At 44.7% G+C, this 26,668-nt stretch overlaps 1 protein-coding gene across 31 annotated transcripts in view; it reads left to right on the top strand.

Annotated features, from left to right (window-relative positions):
* Positions 1–19,954, top strand: part of TCF7L2 (transcription factor 7 like 2) — a 213,183-nt gene extending 193,229 nt beyond the window's left edge. For 6 of the 31 annotated variants that reach the window (XM_064373854.1, XM_064373849.1, XM_064373850.1 and 3 more), the window contains 7 exons: positions 4,486–4,626; positions 5,230–5,389; positions 5,841–5,948; positions 11,114–11,162; positions 11,759–11,809; positions 13,051–13,123; positions 18,643–19,954. In XM_064373854.1, the coding sequence (XP_064229924.1) occupies positions 4,486–4,626; positions 5,230–5,389; positions 5,841–5,948; positions 11,114–11,162; positions 11,759–11,809; positions 13,051–13,123; positions 18,643–19,057 (997 nt within the window). In that variant the 3' untranslated portion in view covers positions 19,058–19,954. Of the gene's footprint in view, positions 1–4,485; positions 4,627–5,229; positions 5,390–5,840; positions 5,949–11,113; positions 11,163–11,758; positions 11,810–13,050; positions 13,124–13,755; positions 13,829–14,718; positions 14,744–18,642 lie in introns of all 31 variants that reach the window. The other 25 variants (XM_064373857.1, XM_064373856.1, XM_021676959.2 and 22 more) reach the window with 11 other exon arrangements.
* The last annotated feature ends 6,714 nt before the right edge of the window (positions 19,955–26,668 follow it).

Here is a 26,668-nt window from a genome sequence, read left to right as displayed (position 1 = left end):
TGAAAAAAGATTATTGGTGTTTGCAAAGCTCAGACTCTGATTCCAGGTCAACAAGAAAGCATCGCCCTCGTCCCCTGAAGATAGCACTGTCCAATAGAAATATAGTGTGAGCCACAGAGGGAATTTTAAATTTCACAGTAGCCATGTTTTTAAAAAAGTTTTTTTTTTTAAAGAGATAAAAGTATTTTTAATGACATGTTTTTATTCAATGCAATATAGCCAAAATATTAATCATTTTAACATGCTATCCCTGACAACAACTATTAATAACATATTGTGTTCTTTTTTTTTGTACTGAGCTTTAGTATAAAATCGGATGTATATCTTACACACACAGCATTTCTCAATTGAGACTGGCCACATTTCACATATTCGATAGCCACATGTAGCTGGTGGGTTTCCTCGTGGTTTGTGCAGCTCTAAGTCTTTGAAAGTTAATACATCATGTGTGTGCGCTGTACATTCATATATATTTATATTTTAGCATAAAAATATATTTAAAAGATACACTCCTGTCCCCATATTCTTCTTTTCCTCTGATTCATTCGGCTAATTTTTCAGTGACTGCTAGTTTATTTACAAACTGGTTGGCAGCAGTATGTTGAAGCAGTCACTAATTGTTTCTAATGATAGTTTTATTTTCTGTTCATCTGATTTTCAGTCAAGTTAATTAAATCGGTGGAGGTTTAGACTTTGCTGATGGTCTGAAATCACCAACCCGTTCTGATGATGGCACATGATGAAATTAGCATGCCTTACATGGCAGGGGTTGCTGTCCCTAGCTTTTTTCCCCAATCCCTGCAACCAAATGGGAAGCCAAGATCAGAGAAGGGCCTGGAAAGACAGGCCAAGATGCTGCTTTTCCTACTTAGAATACAGTTACTTTGGCAGTGAGGGAGAGTTACATTCATTAAGAAAAACAAACCGTGTACACTTAGCATTGGTAACTGTGCCATGGATATCACAGTAGTAGAGATCCATTTTCTACCTGTGATATATCATCCAAATTTCAAACTCCAGGCCAGTATTAGGTAGTCATGAAAACGCTCGTGTGTTCTCTGGCCTAGAGAGAAGAGGAAGCTTACGCTTATTAAATAATGTCATCACAGCTTTGCAGAGCATGGGCATGAAGAGGGGTCTCCCAGGTAGAGAGCTGTTTCTGAGCAGCTTAGAGTCCACAGCTCATCCTCCTAATGTCCCAGCCTTTGTATATTTCATCTGGTTAATTTTCATGTTTGTTTATTTGGTGCATTCAGGAGGTTAAAAGCAGTGACGTAATTGTAGGATAGGGATTGGGGTTAAGCTTATCGATTGAATTATCATTAGGAGGTTAGTCGATGATTTATAGGTGGGCAGGGGGGTGGAGGAAAGGAAAGGAACATCAGGAAGAAAGGTTAGGGCCTCAAGGTTCGGGGAGAGGTGGCCGATTCCCCAGGTAGGCCAAATGAAAGCTAGCTAGTTAAAAAGCGTATACAGCAAATTAAATACATTATTGTGGTAATGGGGCGACAGAAGTATAGGTCTATTATACTTATGGCAGTTATAGCAAATGTAGGCAGCTTGCCCTGTTCCAGAATACCCTTTGATATTCATTCTATTCAGCAGTGGGGCCAGGACTTCTCAGAATTAAGTGATGGGTCATTATACTTTAAACACCATGGAGAAGCCTAGATTGGCAATTAAACAGCTCTTGCTGACACTCACTTGTGCCACCCTGTGACCCCCTTTAGATTGAGATGTTGGAGCTCCGGGCCCTCAGCCTGCTAAATTGGTGCAAGGCTCTTCTCCTGACGAGAGCTGGCTCTGAAATCTGCCGGCTTCAAAGGGAGCGAGATCATGTATAAACCATAATGTGGGTGCACCGTGGCTCACAAAAAATAAGGCAGGAAGAGATGAAATGTTACAAGTGCAAGGGGGAAAATGAGAGAATAATGACAAACCTAATGCAACTCAAAGCAGGATTGTTGCACAGGAAAATGCATCCTACTGCTTGTGCATAAAATCAAGGCCGGCAGATGACATCCGGTTAACAGAAACGTGTCAACAGTGAAGTAAAGTGAGAGTGAGTAAGAGAGAAGCCCCTGAGACAGCCAGAAACAAAAATTAGTTGTTCTTAACAAGTTAAGGTTCATCATTATATTCTGGCTTGGAGCCATGAAAGCAGACGGGGGTATATAATGAGCTGCTTAGAATTTTTAGGGTGTTTATTGCATTTCATGAAATAGTTGTCTGCAGAAAGGAATTTCTTAAGCGAAGGTGTGTGTATACAGCCCACGTCCATGTTCACTCACCGTCTCTGTGCTGGGCATTTTTCAGACACGGGAATATGTGTGCAGGGATGAGAACTTAGAAAGGTGCCTTCTTCATGGCTGCATTGGAAGTTGGCACCCCAGAATGTACTCAGATTGTGGTGTCTTCCCATGGTATTTGGTGTATGTACATACACGTACACACACACACAGTCACACATGCAGTGTTTTTCTCTCTCCCCCTCCCTCTCCCTCGCATGTCTGCACACATATTCTCATTCTGCAGGAAGGGAACATGTGTATTTGAGGAATGTCAGGCCTTTAAAATTCACAGTAAAAGCTGCCACCCACCACTTCACCCAAGGGCTTCCAAGAACACATGTTCTTAACTGCTGTTTCCTCTGAGGCCTTCGAGCAGTGGGAAGGAACAGGGTGTCACTTGGAGCCCAAGTGTCTCCCAAGGGCTTGCTTGTTTTGTTTTTCCCATTATTTTGAGGAGAAGGGGATGGAGGTTGTTAGCTTGTTTGTTTCCTTACATTTTCCTTCTCTCATTTTTTTTTTGTACATTAAAAGGACTTGCATGGTTGTTATTTTTAAAATCATGTCATGCAGACTTCACCACTGGCTGAAATTTGTAAAGTAAGTGGCAGGAGAGGCCACATCGGGGTGGGATTTTTGAGTGAAGTGTCTACTGTGGCTTAGGCCTTCTTCAGTAATCAGCACTGTTCATTGACTGTTCTTCCCTGTTCATCTGTGTAGATTCAGTTAGTACTTTATACACATTTGATTATTTTTCAAATTAACTTTTGTTACCTTATCTTGGCTGAATGGAAACTATCTCTAACCCACTTATGGAAAAAACTTTGTAAATAAATACGGAATCCTTTTGAAATAATTGTCATGATAAATCCTCTTCAGGACCTCTGTTCCCACTGGAATTGGCTTTCGAAAGAGCAGGTTGTTACTCCCTGGGTGATAGGTTAGACTATTTTGGTTTGGATTTAATAAGAAACCAACAGTTTCCATGATCGTCATCTGAACAGCTTCCCTTCTGCCCACTTAAATCACCTTGCCAGGCTGGAGCAGGAGGCTGCCATTTTGTTTTCTTTGGAGATTCTGCCCTCTCTGTCCCTCAGTCTGCTTTTTGTGTAGTAGGCTCTGTTGCTTGAAGAGGGGTGAGTTTTCCAACCCAGTACAAATCATGGTGACACCACGCAAAAAAAGAAAATGAGAAAGCTGTTTGATCCAGTTGTCAGTTTGCAGATGGACCAAGAGGAGGTTGAAATTAGCTCTTTCTGTCCCAGCTAATGTGCTTGGTTGGGAAATGCCGATTCAGGCCCTAAAATGTGTCTTAGAGAACTGTCCAAAAAATGAGCGGCATGAGAGGAGAAAACGCAAACTGTATCTTGCATTTATAATGTTGATGATCATTTAGAAGGCTTCTTAATGACATATAGACAACATATTAAGTTAAAAGTGATGTAGGAATCCTCAATTTTAGAGGAGAAAGGGCATACAAATCAGAATCCAAGCTTTATTGTGTGTATGTGCCTTCTCTTTTCTTTCGTTTTTCTGCATCTTTCCATAAAGGGATACAAACTTATTTAAAATGTCCATGACTTATGATAAGAACCAAATAGGGACTATTTGAATTTTTCCCCTGTCTTCCTGCCTCACTCTCTCCCCTTCCTGTCAAATGATGGGATACAGCACAAAAGAAAAATAAAAATTGTATTGCACGTCATCAACAGGATGAGGCCTAATGAGGCTTGCACAGCATTGTCAAAAATGTATGTATATTTCAACCACGTTAATATTTTATTTAGCTGTCAATATACAACAAAAGATTTCACCTTTCATTTTAGAGCTGATTAGGACTTAGGAAATTGTCTTCTTAGATGCCACTAATAATGCCTCAAAAAACAAGTGGACGTGTGATTTCTGGCAGGTAGTCCAAGCCTACTTTTCCACCCACGTACGTCCATTGAATTTGTCTTTTGCCAAAGATGTTGAAAATCATAATGTCTTATGTCAGTAGCAATAATGAAGGGGGAGATCGGCTTTAATGACATTATGAGAATCATTATGTTTAATTTATCGCTAATTAATGCTGACAGGTTTCATATGCCTTGGGTTGCTTTCATGTGAGTGTTACGTGCTGTTTTTTTTTTTTTCTTTTAATTGTGTGTACGCATCCCTCCTCATTCATTCATTTTGATTCTGACGATTTACACAGCTTTCTGTCTTCTAGGTTCCCTCCCCATATGGTCCCACCACATCACACGCTACACACGACGGGCATTCCGCATCCGGCCATAGTCACGCCAACAGTCAAACAGGAATCGTCCCAGAGTGACGTCGGCTCACTCCATAGCTCGTAAGTGTTGCTGTTTTTCTCACCTTCTTCGTCACTGCAGTGGTCCGCAGGCCCGTTGCAGCTGCTAGGTGGTGGCTTTCTGCCTAAGGTTGGCCTCTGGTTTGACTCTAGACAATAACCCAGCCCATTTGGGCTCTGTGCTCCCTTACAAAGAGAAAGAGAGTGCACAGTGGCAGAGGCTCACTCTGCCACCGCGGGTTAGAACAGAACTGTTTTTTGTATGTGTTCTTGGATGCACTGGGATTTGCAACCACTGCCCTGCCCACTAACCCCATAATTGAACATTTGGAGCTTTGTTCTGCAAGCACGAGAGAACCCTGCCGAGGTGAAGACGGCAACACTGTGCTTTCCCCTCTGGCTTGGGAAAATTATCTATTTGTGAAACTTGAGGAAGTGATTGCAAAATCATCTCTCTTCCCCCAACCCCTCCCCAAGCTGTTTTTTGTTCCATTTTTCGGGGTGAAGAAGACTACAAGCATGCTTTTTCATCCAAAACTGCTAGGCTCGGGGGTTAGCAGGCAAGGAGATAGGCTCTCTGCCGTGGAGGAAGTTGGATCGTGACCTCGTTGATTACCGGGTTGCCTCTGTTTTGTCTCTCTCCAGAAAGCATCAGGACTCCAAAAAGGAAGAAGAAAAGAAGAAGCCCCACATAAAGAAACCTCTTAATGCATTCATGTTGTATATGAAGGAAATGAGAGCAAAGGTCGTAGCCGAGTGCACGTTGAAAGAAAGCGCGGCCATCAACCAGATCCTTGGGCGGAGGGTAGGTGACGGGTGCGCTTCCCAGGGAGAAGCGGGGTAGGAAGGGACCAGGGTGCAGCAGGTCAGGTGGCAGAATGTCTCTGTCCCCATTTCTTTGGAGAATTCTTGCCCTTCAGTCACATTCTGAATCCTTGAATGGCCTTCATTGAGTCAGGACGAGTTATTCTGGGCTCAGACATCATTCAGAACAGCCACAGCCATACTCTTCCCCCACCTGAGAGAGCGAGCAAATGACAGAATGACATAGATAACAAGCCAAGTTTTGTCTAAACACTCCTGTTAGTGCCAGGACCCAGCAAACAGTCAGTATCCACAGATTATACCATTTCTGGATGGACTCACCCCAAAAAAGCAGCATTATTTATTCCCTGCCCTCGACATCGTGTGTGATGTTTTTTCACGCTCTTCTCTTTGTTTGTGTCTTTCTTGTCTGCACTCCGTGTCCCCTCCAGTGGCATGCACTGTCCAGAGAAGAGCAAGCGAAATACTACGAGCTGGCCCGGAAGGAGCGACAGCTTCATATGCAACTGTACCCCGGCTGGTCTGCGCGGGATAACTATGTAGGTGGATCATTTTCCTTAGGATTAGAGTCTGTAGAGCTGTGTTGTGCATCTGTCTGGACAAAGAGAACAGGACCTGCCAACTTGACTGGGGTGGGCCTCAGGACCGTCCAGTCTGCCCACTTTGGGGACCGGTAGCATCTTTCTGGATCACCAAACTACAGGGAGGGGCTTCAAGTATGGACGAGTATGTCAGCCCACAGTCATTCCTCAGGGCAGAGGGAGGAGGCTCTGGTCCCAGTGTTGCAGCTCAGTACTAATGAGGTTGATTTGGTGCTTGTCCACTTCTTAGAGGAGGCAGGGCTCTAGGATACACCCAGAAGACCTTATGTTCCAGATTATTTTCCTCAGGCTCCTCAGCAGTGATCAGTGGTGTGGTCTTCTAGGGAAGACCAGGGGGTGGTTATGGAGGAAGAGAGTTTAATTCCTTCTAGGACTTTCAACAGGAAAAACAAAACTATTGCTTTATGCCATGGTGTAGTAGAAGTTAGAGAAGCCTATTTCATCCTGAGAGGAGCGTGATGGGAGTATCCCTGAAAGCAGCCAGAAGAAGTCAGTCTTTGGCAGGATGCATGAACTGACTCTGGGCCCAGCAGGGGCAGGGAAAGGTGTGTTACGGTGTGTGTGTGTTCCTGAGCTCTGCGTGGGCTACAGGGTCTGCCTAGTCCTCTCTTGGGTTGTAGGAAACACCGTGGGATGATGATTTTTACTAATTCAGCGGTTGTGACCCCACGATTCCTCTCCTCCCATGAGCATGCTGTCCTCTGGAGACTTCCGTCACTTCTCACCACTGCTGGGGTCATTTACATTGGGGTCTGTGTGAATGGTGCCCCCTGGAGTTGTGCAGGGTGTAATCTCCACAAAGGTACAAGGCGGGCTGTGATAGCTTCAAACGAATACCGTGTTTGACTTGCCCACATTTTGACCAGTAACTCCAGTTCTGGGCACGTTCCTCTCCAGATGGATGAAATGCCTCTTGTCTTGTCTGATACTTTGTTTCATGACATTTGGTTCTATGAAGGGATTTTACCGTCCACTCTTAGGGAAAACCAAAACTTGTCTTAAGGCCAGCACAGGCCTGTCGCCCCTTCCTGTTGATGTCATGGAGCCATGGATGGTTACTTTGCCAGTTGCTTTTGACTCTCCCGCTAGCATCATCTGTGGTGAAGCAGCTGTATGTATGGGGGTTGAGGTCGTTAAATTACTACTGAATTGAGGGTGCACTTACTGTGCACAAGTTGTTACAGGGATTCAGAGTTAAAACGGACGTCTTTATTCGCTCAGAACATAGCATCCGCCAGGAAATCGCAAACATCTGCGGGCATATGTGATCCCGAGGTGGGGCTGCTTCTGCCTGCTCTGATGACCGATTTCAGGCTTCCTTCCTCTTTCTTCTCATACGTTTAAACCCACGCTTGCCGTGTAGACGAGGGAGAAGGGAGGTGCCCCTGCCCATCTTTCTCCAGGCCCCGCCGCCCTTAGCTGGTAGTGCTAGACTGTGTTCCTCCTGGGAGTTGAATCAGGAAAGAGTGCTGGCACCTCTCGGATGGCACGTGTGCTCCGCTGAGAGCCCTTGTCGCTGACAGATGGGCTTGCACAGGGTCTTCACTGCTTGGGACCTTTCCGTTTGTCCCCAGCATGTGTGCAGTGGGGAAGCCTTTCTTCTGGAGCTGAAAGGAAGAGGATGAGAAAGTAAATGCCCTCCCACAGGCTTGCTGTTCACCCCCACCTGACCCTGAGGTGGAGATTTCCAGCGCAGGCAGGCTCCATAGCCTCCACGCACAGAGCCATATCATTTCAGGATAGCTGCTCTCCTGGTTTCGGGTCAGAAGTTCTTAAAGTTCATCTTGAGCTTCTACCTGCTACAGACCCAATTCTTTGAGTAATCTAGAATGATACCACAGAGAGGAATTCAGCTTCTCTATAGAGATCATATTGCCAATAGATATTTTGGGTCATAGTAGGGCCTTCATGTACAGCTGTGCAGGGCATGCACTGCACAACTCTAGAGTATGTCATTTACACTGGGGTCTGTGTGAATGGTGCCCCCTGGAGTTGTGCAGGGTGAAATCTCCACAAAGGTACAAGGCAGACTGTGATAGCTTCAAACGAATACTGTGTTTGACTTGCCTGGGAGTCATTTAGAGAAAGTATTGCTCGAGGCTTTTTGTGACATATTTTCTGGGTTTCAGAAGGGCCGTGAGGCACTCGAAATGACTTTAGCTCAGTTTTAAATTTGGAAGATGGTTTGGTATAATAAGGGAACTCCTGAGACGATCTGAGGTTTAGAGATCTGGATTTAGGACTCTTAGGAACTTGATCTCTTGTAAGAGGTACTAAGATTCCAATTACAATGGCTCATTACACATGGGTGTGAACACACTCACACTCCTTCCTTTCATGCGTTAGGGAACACTGGGGGTAAGAACCGCAGCATTGAAGCTTTTATGGATTTGAATGTGGTAGCAACTTACTCGTATTTTTTTTTTAACTTGACATAAGCGTTTCCACAAATTACTTTGATCATTGTAAACTCCAAAAGGTTCTTCTGGAAAATATTTCCTGAGCTCACCTCATGCCTCTTTCACATTCCTGCTCTTCCAGCCAACTGGTAACGGAAGCCTTTGTATCTCTACCTTAGGAAAACAGGATTGAGTGAAACAGTCGCATTTGGATTGTCAGACTTGGCACGTTCTCTAGAGCCCGAGAGAAAACATTTTGGGTCCCACAGTAATATCTAACCCTGGGATTGTATTCAACATGATTTCCTTTCTAACCCTTCTGCCTCAGGTAAAGGATAGAGGTCCTATGCCATTTCCTCACTTGAGTTTGTTTTCTTCCACCCTATATTATAATGGCCCTTTCTTTCTTCTGTTACATTTAAAGGGATAGTAGGGTGGCCACCTCCCTGGAGATGCATCTCCCTCCTCACTGAGAGTAGGGCATATCCACTTTCTCGTCTTTTTACTGAAACAGTTCCTGTCCTCCAGAAGCCTTTAGTCTAAATGACAACTTCTGCAGGAGTCACCATCTCTATGCTATATCCTAAAGGGACAGCTTCCTCATGGGTAGAGGAATTTTCAGATGCCTTCATAGTATATTGCAAGGAATTGGAAATGGGGACACTTTTTCACACATGGCTGAGAAGCCCTTGGGTATGTGGATGCTGATACTCCCTGCAGTTAAAACATTTCTCTGCCCAGTCTTTATGAATACTTCAGGTTCCTAAACAAACTGCAACTATGCTCCCCTTGCCTGTTTCAGGATAGCCAGGTGGCACTTTGCCCCTCACGTGGGAGAGGCGCGGCCACGGAGATGGTTCATTGCTGGCCCTTGAGATGCCAACTTCATGATAAAGCACAATGAAATCCTTTTAAAAGAAATTGTACACGAAGGAACATAGCACGTTTCAACTAGAACCCTGGACGGAAGGCCAAAACAAAGCTCTCAGTGGCACAGGCCTCTTGACCTCAGAGAAAAGATATGTCATCTCTACAGCAGATGACCCTCAGCCCTGGGGTGGAGCCTAAGCTTGGTGGCCTCACTGCCTCAAGATTCTCCCAACAGAGACTAACATGTTCTCCAGTTTCTTTCTACCTGTCGTTGTCTTTTTCTCTTCCGAGTTGACATCAACATACTGTGAAAAGCTTTAGGCAAAGGCAACTTTTAGCTGTTCTGAAACATATAGAAGAGTAAGGCCATTTCCTTTCAATATGTACAGGCAGCCACTTCATCTTCGTAGGGATAGGAGGGGAGGGAGAACCAGTCCAATCTGGAATGAGGCAGTCACCTCTCCTGAATTCCCCAGTCCCATTCCACATTTGTCACCTCGAGCAGACCGTCAAGATACCAAGGAGTATCAGGTTGGAGAATATGAATGACTCCATGCAGTTCATGCCCTAAACCCCTCACAGAAAGAGCTTCCTTGGTGGGCTGGGCATTGAACATGCAGGCAGCAGAGGATTGTGGTTGAGGGCTTCGGAGCCAAGACCACCTGAGCTCTCTCCTGGCCCCACCGCTTGCTAGGTGTGTGACCCTGGCAAAATCTAACTCCGGTGGGCCTCAGTTTTTCCCTCTGTGAAACCTGTTGAAGAGGGTTGTTGTGAAGGTTGAAATGAGTCCATCTGTGAATCGTGCCTGGCACCTGGCATATGCTCAATATGTGTGAGCCATCTGTGGTAGGAATGGTATCATCCTCATTATGTCAGGTAGAAGAGAATGGAGAGAATGTCTTCTTTCTTATAGATGTCCACTCAGCAGTTTTTGTTTGGTTTTGTTTTGAGACAGAGTTTTATTCTTGTCGCCCAAGTGGAGTTGCAATAGCACGATCTCGGCTCACCGCAACCTCTGCCTTCTGGGTTCAGGCGATTCTCCTGCCTCAGCCTCCTCAGTAGCTGGGATTAAAGGCATGCACCACCATGCCTGGCTAATTTTGTATTTTTAGTAGAGACGGGGTTTTGCCATGTTGGCCAGGCTGGTCTTGAACTCCTGACCTCAGGGGATCCTCCTGCCTCAACCTCTAAAACTTCTGGGATTATAGGCATCAATCACCATGCCCGGCCTACTCAGCACTTGTGAAAGGAGCCCAGATGATCCCCGGTTCTATTTCACCCCTTTCCCCACCATCTTTAAAAACCAGCTCTAAGAGAAGCCCCTGCTAAAGCTTTCTTTCTCTTGATTCAGAATGAGACCCTTTGGCCTTCATAAGTAAGAGATGTGAGCAGGTCAGGCAGGGCAGCCGTTGAAGCTTGTGCAGCCATGACCGCCGTCATATGTTCCTCAAAGATGGGCTTTCAGGCTGCTTGCATTGCCGTCATCCCACTCCTCTCTGAATCTGCTTATGCAGTCCTCCCTTCCCTTTTAAATGGATCAAATGCTGTGGGTCAGGTTTGACAGCGGACATAGGTACATGAGAAATGAGAGCTTTCCTTCACCACCCGCCGATCCCTTCTCTTCTCCCAAGAAGCGTGTGTCCCTCCAGCTGGAGTACAATGCAAGGGCATTTGGCTTGAAAGGAGTCGGACGTTGGACAAATGCGGGGGGCTGATGTGGATGGAGATGGCAGCGTGGTCACTTCCTCCTGCCTTCTCCTGCCAGGTGCGCTCAGACACTCTTCTCTCATCTGTTTCCTGCAATAATTCCCTGTGTTTCGTCTGTTCATCTAGGGGAAGAAGAAGAAGAGGAAAAGGGACAAGCAGCCGGGAGAGACCAATGGTAAGTCACAATAATCAGGTTAGAGGAAGGAGCCGTAGCCCGAGGACCACCCTTTTATGCTAGGCTTTCATCTGGGGGAGGCAGGAGAAATTCAAGGCCAGGACATTGTGGGGGAACCCATCTTAGCCAGGCTTTTTGTTTATGCATTTTAATTAATTGCTTTATGACTGCCCTTTTAAAGCTAGTAACATCTGTTGTTGCATGAAAAGCACATTGTAATTCTAGTGGAATGTGTTTTTAAATAACTGCAAAGCCTGTAACTGGAGAGCAAGCGGTAGGCATGCCTATGCCGGGATTTATACAGTCTGCTTATTTTGTATGTGCCTGAGAAGGGATGAGGAGGGGGCGGGGCCTAGGGGCATAGGAGGGGGTGTGTGTGAGTGTTTGATATTAACTGGGCTGTTCCTGAATGTTCTGATGCATGCCTTTACAGTGGTAAATTACACCCATTTTAAATTAAGGAGGTTTGTCATTCTCTAGAAGAAATTAGAAATACTGCATAGGCAATCTCAGAGGTCCCTTGGAGAAGGCCAGGCTTTTACAAACAAACAAACAAAAATTTTGAAGGCTTTGTATAATTTGTTCTTTTTTTTCAGAACACAGCGAATGTTTCCTAAATCCTTGCCTTTCACTTCCTCCGATTACAGGTGCTAATGTCATTTTGAGTCATTAAAATAGTTGATAAACTGTTTTTTAATTTTTCTTGCCATTATAGTTTTATTAACATTTAAACACGTATGACATTTGAACATTCTTTAAAATGACCATCAACACGGTTTCGTATGTTTCGGTAGATTTTTTTTTTTCAGTTGCTTCTGTTGTTTTTATTTTTTTTAATTTAATTTAACCTTTGTTTTGTTTATTTATTTTTCCCATAACAATTGTTTAAGCAGTGATGACAGTGATTTAGAGTTGAACTAACTGTGCAAATTGAATATGCAGTATTTCTTTAAAAGAGACTGGTTAAAAAAAATGGAAGGAATTCAGTAATAAACCTCCTTAATCTAATGGCATTTTTTTTCATTGCTCCCACTAAGTTTTCTCATGCAAGCATGCATCCGCAGTATGATTATTTTTTCCTTTGCTTTTTTTTATTTTAGTTTTTTTCTTCCTTTTGCTTTTCTGCTCATAATTTGCAAATCCACTAGCATTTTACTGACTGTGCCTGCTTAAATGCTGCTATGAGCTTCTAACTAACTCCTAACAGCTCATTCACACAGCCTGTTTACCTTTATCTGTTCCTCTCTTAATATTAATGAAAATAGATTTAAAAAAAGACGAACATTCCAAAAGCTGCAATATCCCAGTACCACAACCCTTTTCTTTCTTTATTTCTTTCTATTTTGTTTCGTTTTGTTCTGTTTTTATTTGTAATTTTTTTTTCTTTTTTTAAACTATTGTATTCTGAGAAGAAAAAAGCATGTTACAAACTTAATTCCCTCCTTCGCTTTATTTTCTTCTTTAAGAAAAAAAAATTGAGAGAAAAAAAGGGAAAGCAGAACTAAAAGAGGAAAAATATTGAATAGAGTGAGTTCTTCGGTATCTAACTTCCCTTTGTCAGCTCGAACCAAATCTGAGAGACAGTCCTTAAAGAAGGGATACTGCAGCTTTATTTGCAACAGCTAATTTCAAAAGTTGAATAAGAATGTGATTTTTACCTTTTTTTTTTTAATTAAAGAAAGTTAAAAAACGAAAGTCAATATTTTGCAATTAGTAACCAGGTCATTGATTTATTCCCTTTTTTATTTTTATTTTTTTCTTATTTGTATCTTTCTCTTCCCCCCTTCCCTCCCTCTCTCTCTCTTTCTCTCTCTCTCTCTCTCTCTCCTTTTCTCCCATGTTCTCCTCCTCCTCCTCCTCTGCTCGCTTCTCTCTTGAACTCATTCAGACCTGAGCGCTCCTAAGAAATGCCGAGCGCGCTTTGGCCTTGATCAACAGAATAACTGGTGCGGCCCTTGCAGGTGTGTATAGTTTCCCAGATTCGCTGTGCTGGTTTGCAGCTGGTCTATTCGGTCCTTTCCCCCTTCTCTGGCCTGTTGCTTTGTAGCTCTGTGTGTGGATCTCAGGAGACACAGGGGAGTGGGACACTGCCAAGTGTATGGGCTCTCTGAGGGATGTGCTTGTTCTCCTGCTGCTGCTAGCCAAAATGCCACTGTAAAACAGCATCGCTCGTGCCTCCTCGGGTCAGCGACAGCAAACCCTAGCGCGCCCCCTCCCAGGAAATGTTACCTGCCAACCTCCGCCGCCCCACCTCCCTTCCTTGTGACAGCCCAGGATCGGGAATCCTGGCCTAGGTAGAAGCAAATGACGTCACCTTCTCCCCTCCTCTTCTCTTTCTCTTTTTATTTATTTATTTTTTCATTGTTGTTTTTTGGTTTCTGGTTGTTGTTTTTTGTGTGTATGTTTTATTGTTTTATTTTATTTTTTCTTTTGACTCATAGAAGTCCTTTCCTTTCATGTCCTTGGTGAGGGAAGGTTATCAAGTAGAACCAAGGTGATATAGAAGAAAAGGAAACTGTAGCTGAGATTTCACATCCAACTGAGCACGACCCACCATTGTGTTGTATTTTTTGTGTTTACCTTATGCTAACAGATGCAAATACTCCAAAGAAGTGTCGGGCACTGTTCGGGCTTGACCGACAGACTTTATGGTGCAAACCGTGCAGGTATATTACCACTGCGAGGCCTTTGGGAAAATCAAAGCATTCTGTCCTTCTGGTACCTTAGCTTGACAATTTATTTTGACCTCGTTCCCATCTACTTCCCCTCCGGCATCAATGACTAATGATCCTCATTCTTCAAAATTTCCTTGCTAATTTTATGCCGTTTCCTCTCCCCACTTGCTCTTGCTCTCTTCTCCCTCCCTGCTCTCGTGAATAATATATCCCTGGTGGCAGTACTGAGACCACAGCCTTAACAAACAAGGAGGGGCACTTATCTTTTTTGCTTTGAAAGCCAGCATCCTGGAGCTGGCCCGGCCCTATGAATGCCTCCGTGGCCCGGGTACTGAGCATAGAGAGCCACCATTTCCAAAGGTTCCAATGCGTTAACACGTGGCAGCAATTGCATTCCCGTGCACTTAGAGTCGAGACACACAGAGAAGGGCTCTGGGGTAGGCTGCTTCTTTCCCTTTTTCTTTTTCCTTTTTGGTTTTGTTTTATGTTTAAAAACCACCTGTCTGTACAGAGGAGCTTGGTTAGCTGACATTGTTTTACAGTGCTGAAAAAGAAGCGTGGCATTGAACGGCATGCACCAGCTAAAGGGGCTGCAAGCAGTGAGTCATGCGGCCTCAGACTGCAGTGTCGCTAGGCCTGCAGAATTAACCAAATATATGTATGTATAGAGCGTTGGTTCCAAAAGCAATCAGAACAGCCCAGAAGGGTCCAAATTAAGCACCCACGTTCCACCTGCAGGTCTCCATCCAGCCTGCGTTCTCAGGGAAAGCATAGGTGCTTCCTTCTTGGTGGAGGGATACCGACTAGCTCCTATCTCATTCCCTTTCCTTTAATGACCACCTTTGGTTAAATTTGTTGTTTCTTTGTTCTGATACAAGCAGTCTTTGAATTTGGAATATTATGATGGTAGGTATTTCAACACCCCAAACACACTTCCCTGTTTGTAGTGCCTCCCTCGTCACGTGTCCCTCCCCTCCATGACTCTGCCATGTGCTCCGTGTTTAGACGTTAGATCAGATGTGCATCCCATTCGTGCATGCCCACGAGTCTCCTGTGTCTCTTCCCCCCTTCTCTGATGCCAATACGAGAGATGGGTGAAGTACCTCCTGTTGACCCAGCACACGTTAGAGGAGAAAGGGCCTGACAGTCTTCACTGAGAGGGAGCCACACAGACAGCCCTCTGCCCGTGGAATGAGGGATTTGGGGGCGTAGTGGAACACCCGGCAGGAGAGGAACTCCCCAGGCATTCTTTGAGATGGTAGTGTTCACAGAGCTGTGTCCCTTTGACACAGTCCTGGGGTCCTCTCTGCACAACAGAAAGGAGTTTTGTGATAAAGTTGCTGGAGGACGTTAGGTATTTAATTAGGACGAGCCAGGGAGGACAGGGACGCTGTTAAGCAGTGAATTTGTCACAATTGTACTTGTACCAGGTGGGAAGATAACTAGCTCTGGAAGCCTGTTCTGGGATACCCTGCCATGGCCAGTGACTGGTTAACCACAGGGGTCACTAAAAGAGAGGGTTTCTCATGATCTGTAGAAATGTACAACTGACACTATTGTGTACACCTCACAATAAGGCCAGTTCAGGTACCTGGTTTGTTTATTTTATTAATGGGGGTGGGTGGTGCTTTATGAATCCTGTTTTTGTTTTGGAAGCAGCTGCCACAAGTCAGACTTTTTTTTTCTTTTGGAAATTATTCCTAACATTGACCCAAATACACATCCCCGACTTGGACAGAGCTTACACCTTGCTTACGGCCTAGGTGTATCTTCAGAGACCAGATTTTTATTGATATTAAAAAAAAAAATCTGCCAACCCAAAAGCTTTGTAGCTGCTTCCTGTTTTAGCAGCATGGTTTTCTAAAATGCATCTTGGAGGGGCTGACAGTCAATATGGCAGCATTTCTGCTGTAGATGCTGAGCCCCTGTACTAGGCACCAGAGTTTCCCAGGCCCCTGTCTCTACCTGGTTTTCTTTCCAGTCTTGGCAGTGTTCAGACTTTCCCAGCGGACATTTTTCTTCATTGGTGACTTTTCCATACAGTGGAATGATTAGCAAATGCATTTCTGCTGTCCTTAAAGGATTTTATTCCAAAACAGGATTAGGAAGAACCCTTAGTTTCCTTTCAGAATAAGTAAGAAGCTAGAATGGGGTTTTTAAGAGGCCACCCTTGTGAATCAAGATGAACCCTAGGTTGGGGGTGCTAAGAGTATGGGTTACCTGCCCCCTTTTGCCTCAGTTTTTACTTTTAACTTGGCTATGGCCACCCCTGGGTTGATGCTAAAACCCATAGGACAAAATGTACTTAAAAAAAAAAAAAAAAAGAAAAGCAGTTGCCAACCGAGGCATTTTCTGACTCATCAGAAATGTGTGTGTGTGCCAACTGCCCTGTGCTCAGCCACCTTAGAAGACCCATCGCTCTGTCGCCATAGTCATGTCCCATGTTGCAGATGCCCTTCTCATTCCTATGATCTAGAAACTTCCACGACATAAGGAGGGTGGGAGGGGTGAGGGAGGCACCAGAACACTCCTAGCCAATCAGGGCTCCTAGCTTGCCACACGAGGTTTCTAGTTTCATTTGACATTTGTGGACATTTTAACAAGATTCTGTTTTGAGCCCACCAAGTTGCTTTTCCCATCTTTTCCCTCTGCCATAATATAGCATGGAATGCTGCTTGATGCCGTTCCCTGGTCCTCCTGGTTGTTCTCCCCGCTTCTCTCTTTCTCCCTTTCCTCTCCTCTCTCTGTTTTTCTCTGTTGCTTTCTTAGTTTTGCTTATGCCCTCCCCCCACCCCCAACCCCTACCTTCTCCCATTTTTTAAATGCATGGACATCTTAGTTTTTTGAGCATGTTTTGATCTGCAGGCTAAGGTGGTTTAAAACTCTGAGAGACTTAATTATTTATCTTGGTTTCTGGGATGGAAGCAGAACCCGTAGTCTATTTAATCTCTCCCAGGGAGAAAAAGGAACCTTGCCAAATTGAGGGTGAGAGGGGGTGGTGCTTGCTCCCCTAGAGTTCCTTCTGACCCAGAGGGGAACAGACAGACCCTGAGGCCACTAGCCCCCATGAATCTTGGCCTCTGGGAGGCAGGGAGGACTGAGCATGCTCCCTTCCACCCCTCCCCTCCTTCCTGCCTTCCTGCCCTCTTGCTGAGCCCAGACCCCACGCACAGAGGGGCATGATCAGACAGCTGTGGGGCACAGACCACGAGGAGGAACTCAGCACAGCCTTCCTTTCCAAGGCCAGTGACATCGTCTGACAGTGGTTGCCTTCAAGCAGGCAGCATCTTGGGTGCTTCCAGCGGCAGGAAGCTGGCCAGTGCTCACACACGTGTTTCTAGTTGGAGTGTTATCAGCCACGTTTCTGACAATATTCTAGGGTCCTTAGATGGGCACACTTCCTATATCTGCATTATTTTTATAGCATTAGTGGGGTTGATCCCCAGGCTCACCTTTCCTTACCAAATACCATCCCATCAGACTGGGATTAATGGGAGGAGAAGCTTTGAAGTCACATGCTCAATTTCTTGAGTTGATTTTCCCCGACCTCATCCTTTGATGCTAAGCAAGAAAGGCTCTGAAATTCTCATTCCGATTTCTTACATGAACAAGTAGCGAAGAGGGGAGATGCTGGTTTTGGTGTAGGGCAAAATTAGTCTTTCTGGTTTAAACACGAATCACGATAACCCCAACCCAGGAAGGTCCATGCTGCGATTCCCTGGCACTTCTTCTTTGTCGTCACTTCTTGGTGACGGGCTTGTGCTGCACCCTCCATTGACAAGGGCAGAACGCCCCTCCATCCATCCCATCCTCACCGTCTCTCCTTCCAACCTTCTCACTACGGGGTGGGGGAGGGGAAAGCCCCAAATCTTAAAAAAAAAAAAAAAAATCAAGTTTGAATCTTAATTTAATCCACAACCTGCAGGCCATACAACCAGTTATTCTCGTTCCTTTGAATCATTTTCTGTTTTTCTTATTCTTCCCCCTCCCCCACCTTTGTTTATCCTCTTCTACCTGTTTTTGGTGGTTTTTGTTTTGTTTTTGTTTTTGTTTTTTTAAGTTTATTTCGTTTTATTTTTGTTTCTCCTGACCCTTCTCACCTGATTCTGACCTCTCTTGATTTGGTGTGGTTCTTAACAGACAAGCCCAAAAGCTCTCTGGGCGCCAGCAGCCTCATGGTGGTGGTGTATTAAAACCTTTAAGCCTCTTGCTAGCTCTGCCTTCAGCTATGTGGGCTCAACAGTGAGCATTTTGAGAGTTTCATATTGATACGAGGCGGCTGGGGAAGGAGCTCTGTCTTTCTCTTTTAAACACACACATACACACATACACACACACACACATCACTGGGGGATGGGTGGTGGTGGGGATTGGGGTGGAGGGCTGAGGAAACTTAATGGGAAAGTGAGGGACTGTCTAAGCCAAAAGAACTTTTCAGTTCATCTAAATTTGGACAAAGCCACTTTCTGGCAAATAGGTGCCATAGGCTGCAGGTGGCCGCTTCCACCCTGCTCTTGTATATTTGAGCAGGGTGGGGCCGTGGGTCTTTAGTGGGGGTTGGAGGAAACAGGTAGAGAGTTCGGACTCTGAAATACGTGGTTTGCCAATGCAGGCTTAGATCTGGGCACCGTGAAGTGAGCGACCCACCCCCTGGGGGCGCCACCATAATTGTCCTCGGCCCACTGGGCGTGCCACCTCTGTGGGACATCCCTTAGGTGACCTCAGCTTGGGTGTGAGCGTTAGGTAACTCTCTCCCTTGGCGTCTGTGCCTTCTATTCACAGATAACTCTCTTCCCTGTTTCTAGGAGAAAAAAAAAGTGCGTTCGCTACATACAAGGTGAAGGCAGCTGCCTCAGCCCACCCTCTTCAGATGGAAGCTTACTAGATTCGCCTCCCCCCTCCCCCAACCTGCTAGGCTCCCCTCCCCGAGACGCCAAGTCACAGACTGAGCAGACCCAGCCTCTGTCGCTGTCCCTGAAGCCTGACCCCCTGGCCCACCTGTCCATGATGCCTCCGCCGCCCGCCCTCCTGCTCGCTGAGGCCACCCACAAGGCCTCCGCCCTCTGTCCCAACGGGGCCCTGGACCTGCCCCCCGCCGCTCTGCAGCCTGCCGCCCCCTCATCAATTGCACAGCCGTCGACTTCTTCCTTACATTCCCACAGCTCCCTGGCCGGGACGCAGCCCCAGCCGCTGTCGCTCGTCACCAAGTCTTTAGAATAGCTTTAGCGTCGTGAGCCTCGGTTGCTTTGTTGATGGTTTTGTTTGGCTTTTCTTTATTTGCCCCCCCCACCCCCACCTTGAAAGGTTTTGTTTTGTACTCTATTAATTTTGTGCCACGTGGCTACATTAGTTGATGTTTATCGAGTTCATTGGTCAATATTTGACCCATTCTTATTTCAATTTCTCCTTTTAAATATGTAGATGAGAGAAGAACCTCATGATTCTACCAAAATTTTTATCAACAGCTGTTTAAAGTCTTTGTAGCGTTTAAAAAATATATATATATACATAACTGTTATGTAGTTCGGATAGCTTAGTTTTAAAAGACTGATTAAAAAACAAAAAGAAAAAAAAAAGCAATTTTGAAGCAGCCCTCCAGAAGGAGTTGGTTCTGTATTATTTGTATTAAATACGAGCTTGCGAACCAATCATTTTACATCTGGTTTTTAAACTGTAAGGGCACCATGAATGCAGTGCCGTTACTTTCTTTTTTTTTTTTCTTCTGTGTGAAACAACTTTTATTGTGATGTTACTTGTTATTGTTTAAATGTACAGAAACAAAGGGTTAAAATGTGTTAATATACCTTGTTCCCTGGTGTTGTTCTTTTGGGGGGAGGGGATGCTACTCAACACTTAATAGAATCACAATGCTGTTGGGCCAGTAGTATTTATTGCTTTAGAGATTGCTTGTCGTACCTGTATGTTGTCTCTTTTTAAATATGTTTTCTTTTTCCTTGAAACTGTATAAAGTTTTTTTCCCCCTTAGCATAAGCATCTTATATATAACAACTCATTTGTACAAGGTTTTTAAGTTTATATATATAAAATGTGTATATATATTTTGTTTCCCTTTTTGACTTTTTTTTTCTTTCTTTTTTTTTTTTTTTTTTTTTTGCCGTATGAAACCCAGATGTCACCAAATGGACATTAATTGTTGCATTAAGGATCAGTAGCATTAACAAAAGTTGCTTTAAAAGCCATTACATAAAACAAGACTTGAAAATGAGTGAGGGAATTTTAGCGACACTGTCTGAGCAGCAGTGGGAACGTCTGCGTTTCCCCTTTCAACTCCCAGTGGGATGCCCCGCCCTGCGCCCTTAGGACCCGGACTGACCGTGTGCAAAACTTTACGTGCCAAAATTCTCAGTGAATTTAGCTTTCTCCCTCTTTTTGATGCTGTAATTTTTGTTCATCATGTTTTGCTGTGATGTTACATAGGTAGGTTTGTATGTAGTTTTAATGTCACCTATAACAAAATGTGTTTGGTAGCAGATTGTCCAGAAAGCATTTTAAATGAAGAGGTATAAACCCTTAAGGGCCAAAATTCTGTATATTAGATTACTCTTAAATGAAAAACCAGCTGCCGCTTTTATGTATGCATATTACATACGAGTAGGCAGCAACCTTTAAAAATAAAAAAAACCTAGGCATGTTGATGTTGCAAAATGCTGTATAAAGCTGAAACCTGTTCATTCAGTGCCATTGTAGTTGACATGAAGCGATTGTAAAACTGTCTCCGATTTTTCTCTGGTTTATTAAAATGCTAACTATAACATTTTTTTGTGAATACTTTGAATGTTTCCTAACAGTTGTGATGTTACTGTTCCGTTTTATGCTCTTATTCCAAGTTCATTTTTAATGGTTTGGAAGCCATTTTTGTAATGAATAAATGTTCATGCTGTACAGTATCTGTAGCATGCCGTTCTGGATTAATAAAAGCAACTTAGTATGTGCAGATAAAGGCTGGTCACTTGTTTCTGTGATTTGGATTTTTATCTCTAGGGAAACTGGACCATAATCAAGAACAACATACTCCCAAGTTGGAACCTAAGACCATGCGGTTAGTGTGTGGGCGATAACTTAGACACCGAAGCGTGGTCTTGGACTCTTCTGAGGGGTTGATCCCCTCCCCTCCATCCTTGAGGCCCATTTGGCGTACCTTGTGATCTGGTTTGCGTAATGTGTCATTTGCAGTAAAGATGATCAGTATAAAAGGAGATCCTCAGTGTGTGCCTTCTGTAGTATTTCACTGTGCCATCCCCAGTAGTTCATTGCTGAAAGCACAGTTACAGAGCAAATGGCACTTTTTGGGAGGCTATAAACTAGTTGCCCTGATCTATCCTCCTCATCCTCTCACAGTATCAAGCAGAAAGAATTTAATTCTAGTGAATGAGATTTAGTTCACCAAGATTGCACTTAAGAATCCACATCCTGGCAGGGGCGTGGTGGCTCATTCCTATAATCCCAACTCCTTGGGAGGCCGAGGAGGGCAGATCACGAGGTCGAGAGATCAAGACCAACCTGGCCAACATGGTGAAACCCCATCTCTACTAAAAATACAAAAATTAGCTGGGCGTGGTGGCGCCCACCTGTAAGTCCCAGCTACTCGGGAGGCTGAGGCAGGAGAATTGCTTGGACCTGGAAGGCGGAGATTGCAGTGAGCTGAGATCATGCCATTGCACTCCAGCCTGGCAACAGAGCAAGACTCTGTCTCAAAAAAACAAAGCACATTCTTACCAGTTAAGGGTCATGGACGTGAAAGCAGCTAAATTCCAAGAGATGCAAGGGTGTCAAACTGCACTTTCTCTAGCAGTGAGCGATGATTCAGTAAGCAGCTTTTTAGAAAATTAAATCAAGTTGAAAGATGTGTGTGGAAGGGATTTGCTGTATGTGGGATCCAAGTTTTCTGGCTGTACCAAAACTTGTAAGAGCGCAAGTTCATCACCATCACTGAGCGGGGGCCACAGTACAGATCTTCCTAAGGTTTCCCCTGGACTTCATTTCTCTTGCTGACTAGCTGGATGGATGGACACATTGTTCCATTTATCTAGGACATCTATACCTTCAAAGGATGATGATTTCAACGGGCACAGGACTGTTCATGTTGCCGTTGTGGTTACTTAAGGTGACCACCATGTCGCATCAAGGACTTCTAAAGCCCCTCGGAAACTGCTTTCCTCTAGCAAGTTTTTGTTCTGTAAAATCTCGGCGTTTTGTTTTTGCTTTGCTCTGTATTCCCAGGGAGGAGTGTTTCTGGTTGTCCTTCCTCATTTTATTTTGCACACTGGGCCAAGTGACCTTTGAAAACACAAATAAGAACAGTATCTGTTATTTGTGGCAGTGTGCCAAGCCACTTCTGTGCGTTTTCTCATTTAATCCTAACACTACCTCCTAAGGTAGACATTCTTCTCCCTCACCGCCCTCGGCTTCATTTTCTGAAAATGGATTTAGGAACTGAGAGTTTTAGGTGTCTTGTCCAAGGCCACACAGGAGGTGGTGGGGCTGGGATTTAAATTCAGATCTGTCTCTGGGCCTCTGCTCCTAACACTAAGTTTGCTGCCTCACGTAATGAAGACAGCCCATCCCTCCAAAACAGAAGTGAGGGAACGGTCCTTTCAGAGGATTTCCTTGTTTCCTCCACCTCCTCTGCCTCACACACTGGCTCACTCCCTTTCCTCTCTAGCTGGACTACGGAGTTAAGCTTACCTGAAAGCATTTTTGCTCTTCCTGCCTGGAAAACTTCCCTTATGTTTCAGGTCTTGGGGAAGACATCCCTTTGTTGAGGAAATGGTCCCAAACCCTCAAGGGTCAATAATCTCCCTCCTGTGTGCTCTTCCAGGCCTCTGTCTTTTGGTCGCCTTTGACCCCCTAACTACCATCACGAAAGTGGCTGTCATCTGCTTAGGTCACTCCAGTCACACAGTGTTTCTCAACCTCAGCACTCATATCATTTTGGGCCAGATAATTGTTAGTTGCAGGGGCCTGACCTCTGCATTGTAAGATGTTAACACCCCTGGCCTCCACCCACTAGGTAACCTGTCACCCCTGCTCCCTCCTCCCCCCATCCCCCACCCCCCAGTCATGACAGCCAGAAACCTCTCCAGACATTGCCACATGTCCCCTGGAGGGCAAAATTACTTCCAGTTGAAACCTATTTCTCTGGAGAGCCCTCCAAGATGAGAGGATTGTGGCTTTTGTGTTCACTGCTGTATGCCGGGGTCTTGGTTTAGTGCCGGGCACATAGTGGGGTGCTCAATATGTATGTTTTGAAGGAAAGAGGTTGGCCAGCTCAACACCCATATTATGAGAAGCAGCAAAATGGAAACTTTCCATGAGGCTTCCAAGTTTTGTGTTCTCACAACTCTCAGGGTGGTGGTGACCGACTTCATCCTTTCGGCCACGCTGGAATGTCACTCAGTACCCTTGTTACAAAGGCCAGAAGAAAGGCAGGGGGCAGTCCCTGTGCTGTCACCCAACCAGAGTGCGAATCTGTCTAAAATTCAAAATATTGGTCACCAAGTCACATGCTTGCCTGCCTTACAACACGTCATTGGTACTTGAAGGATCTCTCCACCCAAGACAGAACTTCCTTTCTCCCAGGCTTGTGTCCTCAGCAGCCCAAGCTCCAGGTTCCCAAATGCCCAGCCAAGTCTTTGCTCTTCAGCACTTCCTCTCTCTGTCTGATTTCTTCTTACCTCAAGAGTTTCTTTTCAAACTGAGCATCTTCTAATTTCATCTGTAAGAGTCGATCTATGGGTTTTCCATTACCAAGAGACCCTGAAACAATATCTGGGAAACTATAACTCTCACTCAAGGAGCCATGTCACTTTCAGCCTCTCATGGGGCTTAGCCAACGATGTTTGCATATTAGTAGGGCGTATGTTTCCTGTGGCTGCCGTAATGAATCACCACAAATGTGGTGGTTTAAAACAACAGAAATTTGCTCTTGCACAGCCTCGGAAACCAAGTCTGAAATCAAAGTGGTGGCAGGGCCGAGCTTCCTCCAAGGCTTTGGAGGCTCATCTGTTCTGTGTCTGTTTCAGCTTCCAGTGGCTGCCTGTAATCCTTGGTGTTCCATGGATTGAAGCCACATCACTCCAACCTCTGCTGCTTCACATCGTGTTCTCCTCTATCTGTTCCAAAGCTTCCTCTGCCCTGCTCTTACAAGGATACATGTTTTGTATTTAGGGCCTACCTAGATAATCCTAGATAAATATCCCTTTTCTTTAGATCTTTAACTTAATCACATATTTTGCCATATAAAGTAACACAAGTTTCAACAGGATTAGGACATGGATATATATTTTCAGGGCGGGGCACCATTCAGCCCACTACAGAATCATTTGCCAACTGCAGAGTCTGAGCACAGAACTCTTCAGAATGGGGCAGTTGTTCCACTATTGGTGGTGGTATTGGATAGGCCCATTGTAGAAAGCAATTTTTACAGGAGACGGCTTTTCATTTCAGATATTAAAGGTTCATTTTTTTCCACTGATGATGTAGATTCATGTGGGGTCAGAGGGCCTTGCATCTGGATACAGGATTTCAAGAAAGGAAGCAGCTGGGAGCAGTAGAGTGAATCTGAGCTTGGAGGATCCCACATCTGATTCTCTCACTGTGTGTCCTGGGGTAATTCCTTCATCTCTCTGAGTCTTTGTTTCTTCAGCTAACAAGTGATGACAGTGGTAGTGATCTGGACAGATTTGTATGAGGGCTAAGATGCAGAGTGCTGGAAGAGTAGGTCGTGGTGTTTATTATTAATATAAAAGCCAAAGACCAGTCTTCTATTTGTTTTTATTATTTCTCTCTCTCTCTTTTTTTTTTGAGATGGAGTCTTGCTGTGTTGCCCAGGTTGGAGTGCAGTGGTGATATCTTGGTTCACTGTAACCTTCTTCCAGTTTCAAGTGGTTCTCCTGCCTCAGCCTCCTGAGTAGCTGGGACTACAGGTGCCCACCACCAGGCCCAGCTAATTTTCTTTTTGAGATGAAGTTTCACTCTGGTTGCCCAGGCTGGAGTGCAATGGAGTGATCTTGGCTCACTGCAACCTCCGCCTCCCAGGTTCAAGAGATTCTTCTGCCTCAGCCTCCCAAGTAGCTGGGACCACAAGCATACGCCACCACACCTGGCTAATTTTTGTATTTTTAGTAGAGACCAGGTTTCAACATTTTGGTCAGGCTGGTCTTGAACTCCCAACCTCAGGTGATCTTCCCTCGTTGGCCTCCCAAAATGCTGGAATTACAGGCATGAGCTACCGTGCCTGGCCTAATTTTTGTCTTTTTAGTAGAGACGGGGTTTCACCATGTTGGCCAGGCTGGTCTTGAACTCCTAACCTCAGGTGATCTGCCGACCTCGTCTTCCCAAAGTGCTGGGATTATTGTTTTCATTATTTCTCTTTGGGATTCTGCTGGTTAGTCCAGCTCTTCATGCCCAAGTGAGAGAATTGCAAAGATCCGGATGCAGAAGACACATCTACACAACCCAGGCACAGACATTGTGATGCATCCACAGTCATTCATTTTACCTGCAACTTAATGGCCTTATGAAAATGACTTCTAGTCTTTGGGGAGTCACAGCCCTGGCTGGGTTGCTTTTTTGTGGTATAGAAATGTGGCATAGAAATGTGTTTTCAATTAAAGCCCTTTGCAAAGAAACTGAGGAGTAGCCTAAAAGTCTCTTGTGAATAGTGCCTGAAGCAAGTGCCACAAACCAGAGCTGGGAATCGCGAATGAACAGGGCCATAGATTCGATTTTCTAAAGAGTTCCCATCTGGGGTTGGCTTCTTCATCTCCCATTCCATATCTGGTTCCACATTTCCAGGCACGTGGCCATGAGGGAGGCCTGCCATGAACTCTGGCCCGTGTCCCGTGAGCAGCACTGGTGAGTTCTGAGGCTGGTTTTTTTTTAAAGCTGGCACCTCATGGATACACCTGATGTGAGCTGTAAGTACTTTCATTCACTCAGTGACTATTTCTTGGGCACCTGCTTACACCAGGCACTGTTCTAGGAACTGGCACGTAAGTCTGGGTGAAGCCAACTTGGTCTCCGGTTTTTCTGGGTTTATTTCTGCACCATCTTATAGGCTGGAGTTTTTAAGGAAAGGCAACACCAACATTCCTGAGGCCTGGACAAGCTTCTTCCTAGGAGTTTTATGCAAGGATAATCGTGAAAGAATTTGCTAAAAACTCAACTTGCATTTCTCTTTTAATACTTATGGGGATGGAAATTGCTTTAATGTTCATTTTACAGATGTAGAAAGTGATGCTTAGAGGGGTTAAGTTGCTTCCCTAAAAACATGTATCTGGGAAGCAGAGAGCCTAAGATTTAGGAGCCTGCATAGCTAAATACCATGTTGTATTTCTTATTATAAAGACAGCTCTTAGGGTTAACTAGGGAGACGTGGAGGGTAGAGCCAATTTGGTCCATGGCCTGGTGCGAGGCTTTTGCTATGGGACCACCAGGCGCTTCTTCTCCCTGTTTTTGTGCAGTTTTCTTTTCTTACTCTGGTATCTTGCATGTAATAATAATAAAGACAGTGGATAACTACGTAAATTGAGCCATTTTGGACTCAGCACTAAAAGTTATATGACTCAGGAATTGGAAGAAAATTAGAAGTACATATTCTATTCTAATATTTTATATACATATTATATAGTGTTTTTCAGATTGTGGCTTGCAATCTATCCATAGATCATGAGATAGATTTTGTGGAAAAAGACCAGTATTTTTAAAAAATAAGATTGAATGGGCCGGGCGCAGTGACTCATGTGTGTAATCTTAGCACTTTGGGAGGCCAAGGTGAGTGAATCACTTGAGGTCAGGAGTTCAAGACCA

This window comes from Aotus nancymaae, unplaced genomic scaffold (assembly GCF_030222135.1).
Source record: "Aotus nancymaae isolate 86718 unplaced genomic scaffold, 86718_ANA_hifiasm-v0.15.2.pri h1tg000010l, whole genome shotgun sequence".
NCBI classification, from domain to species: Eukaryota; Metazoa; Chordata; class Mammalia; order Primates; family Aotidae; genus Aotus; species Aotus nancymaae.
The sequence above is the reverse complement of the archived record's forward strand: the minus strand, read 5'-3'. Positions and strand labels throughout refer to the sequence as shown.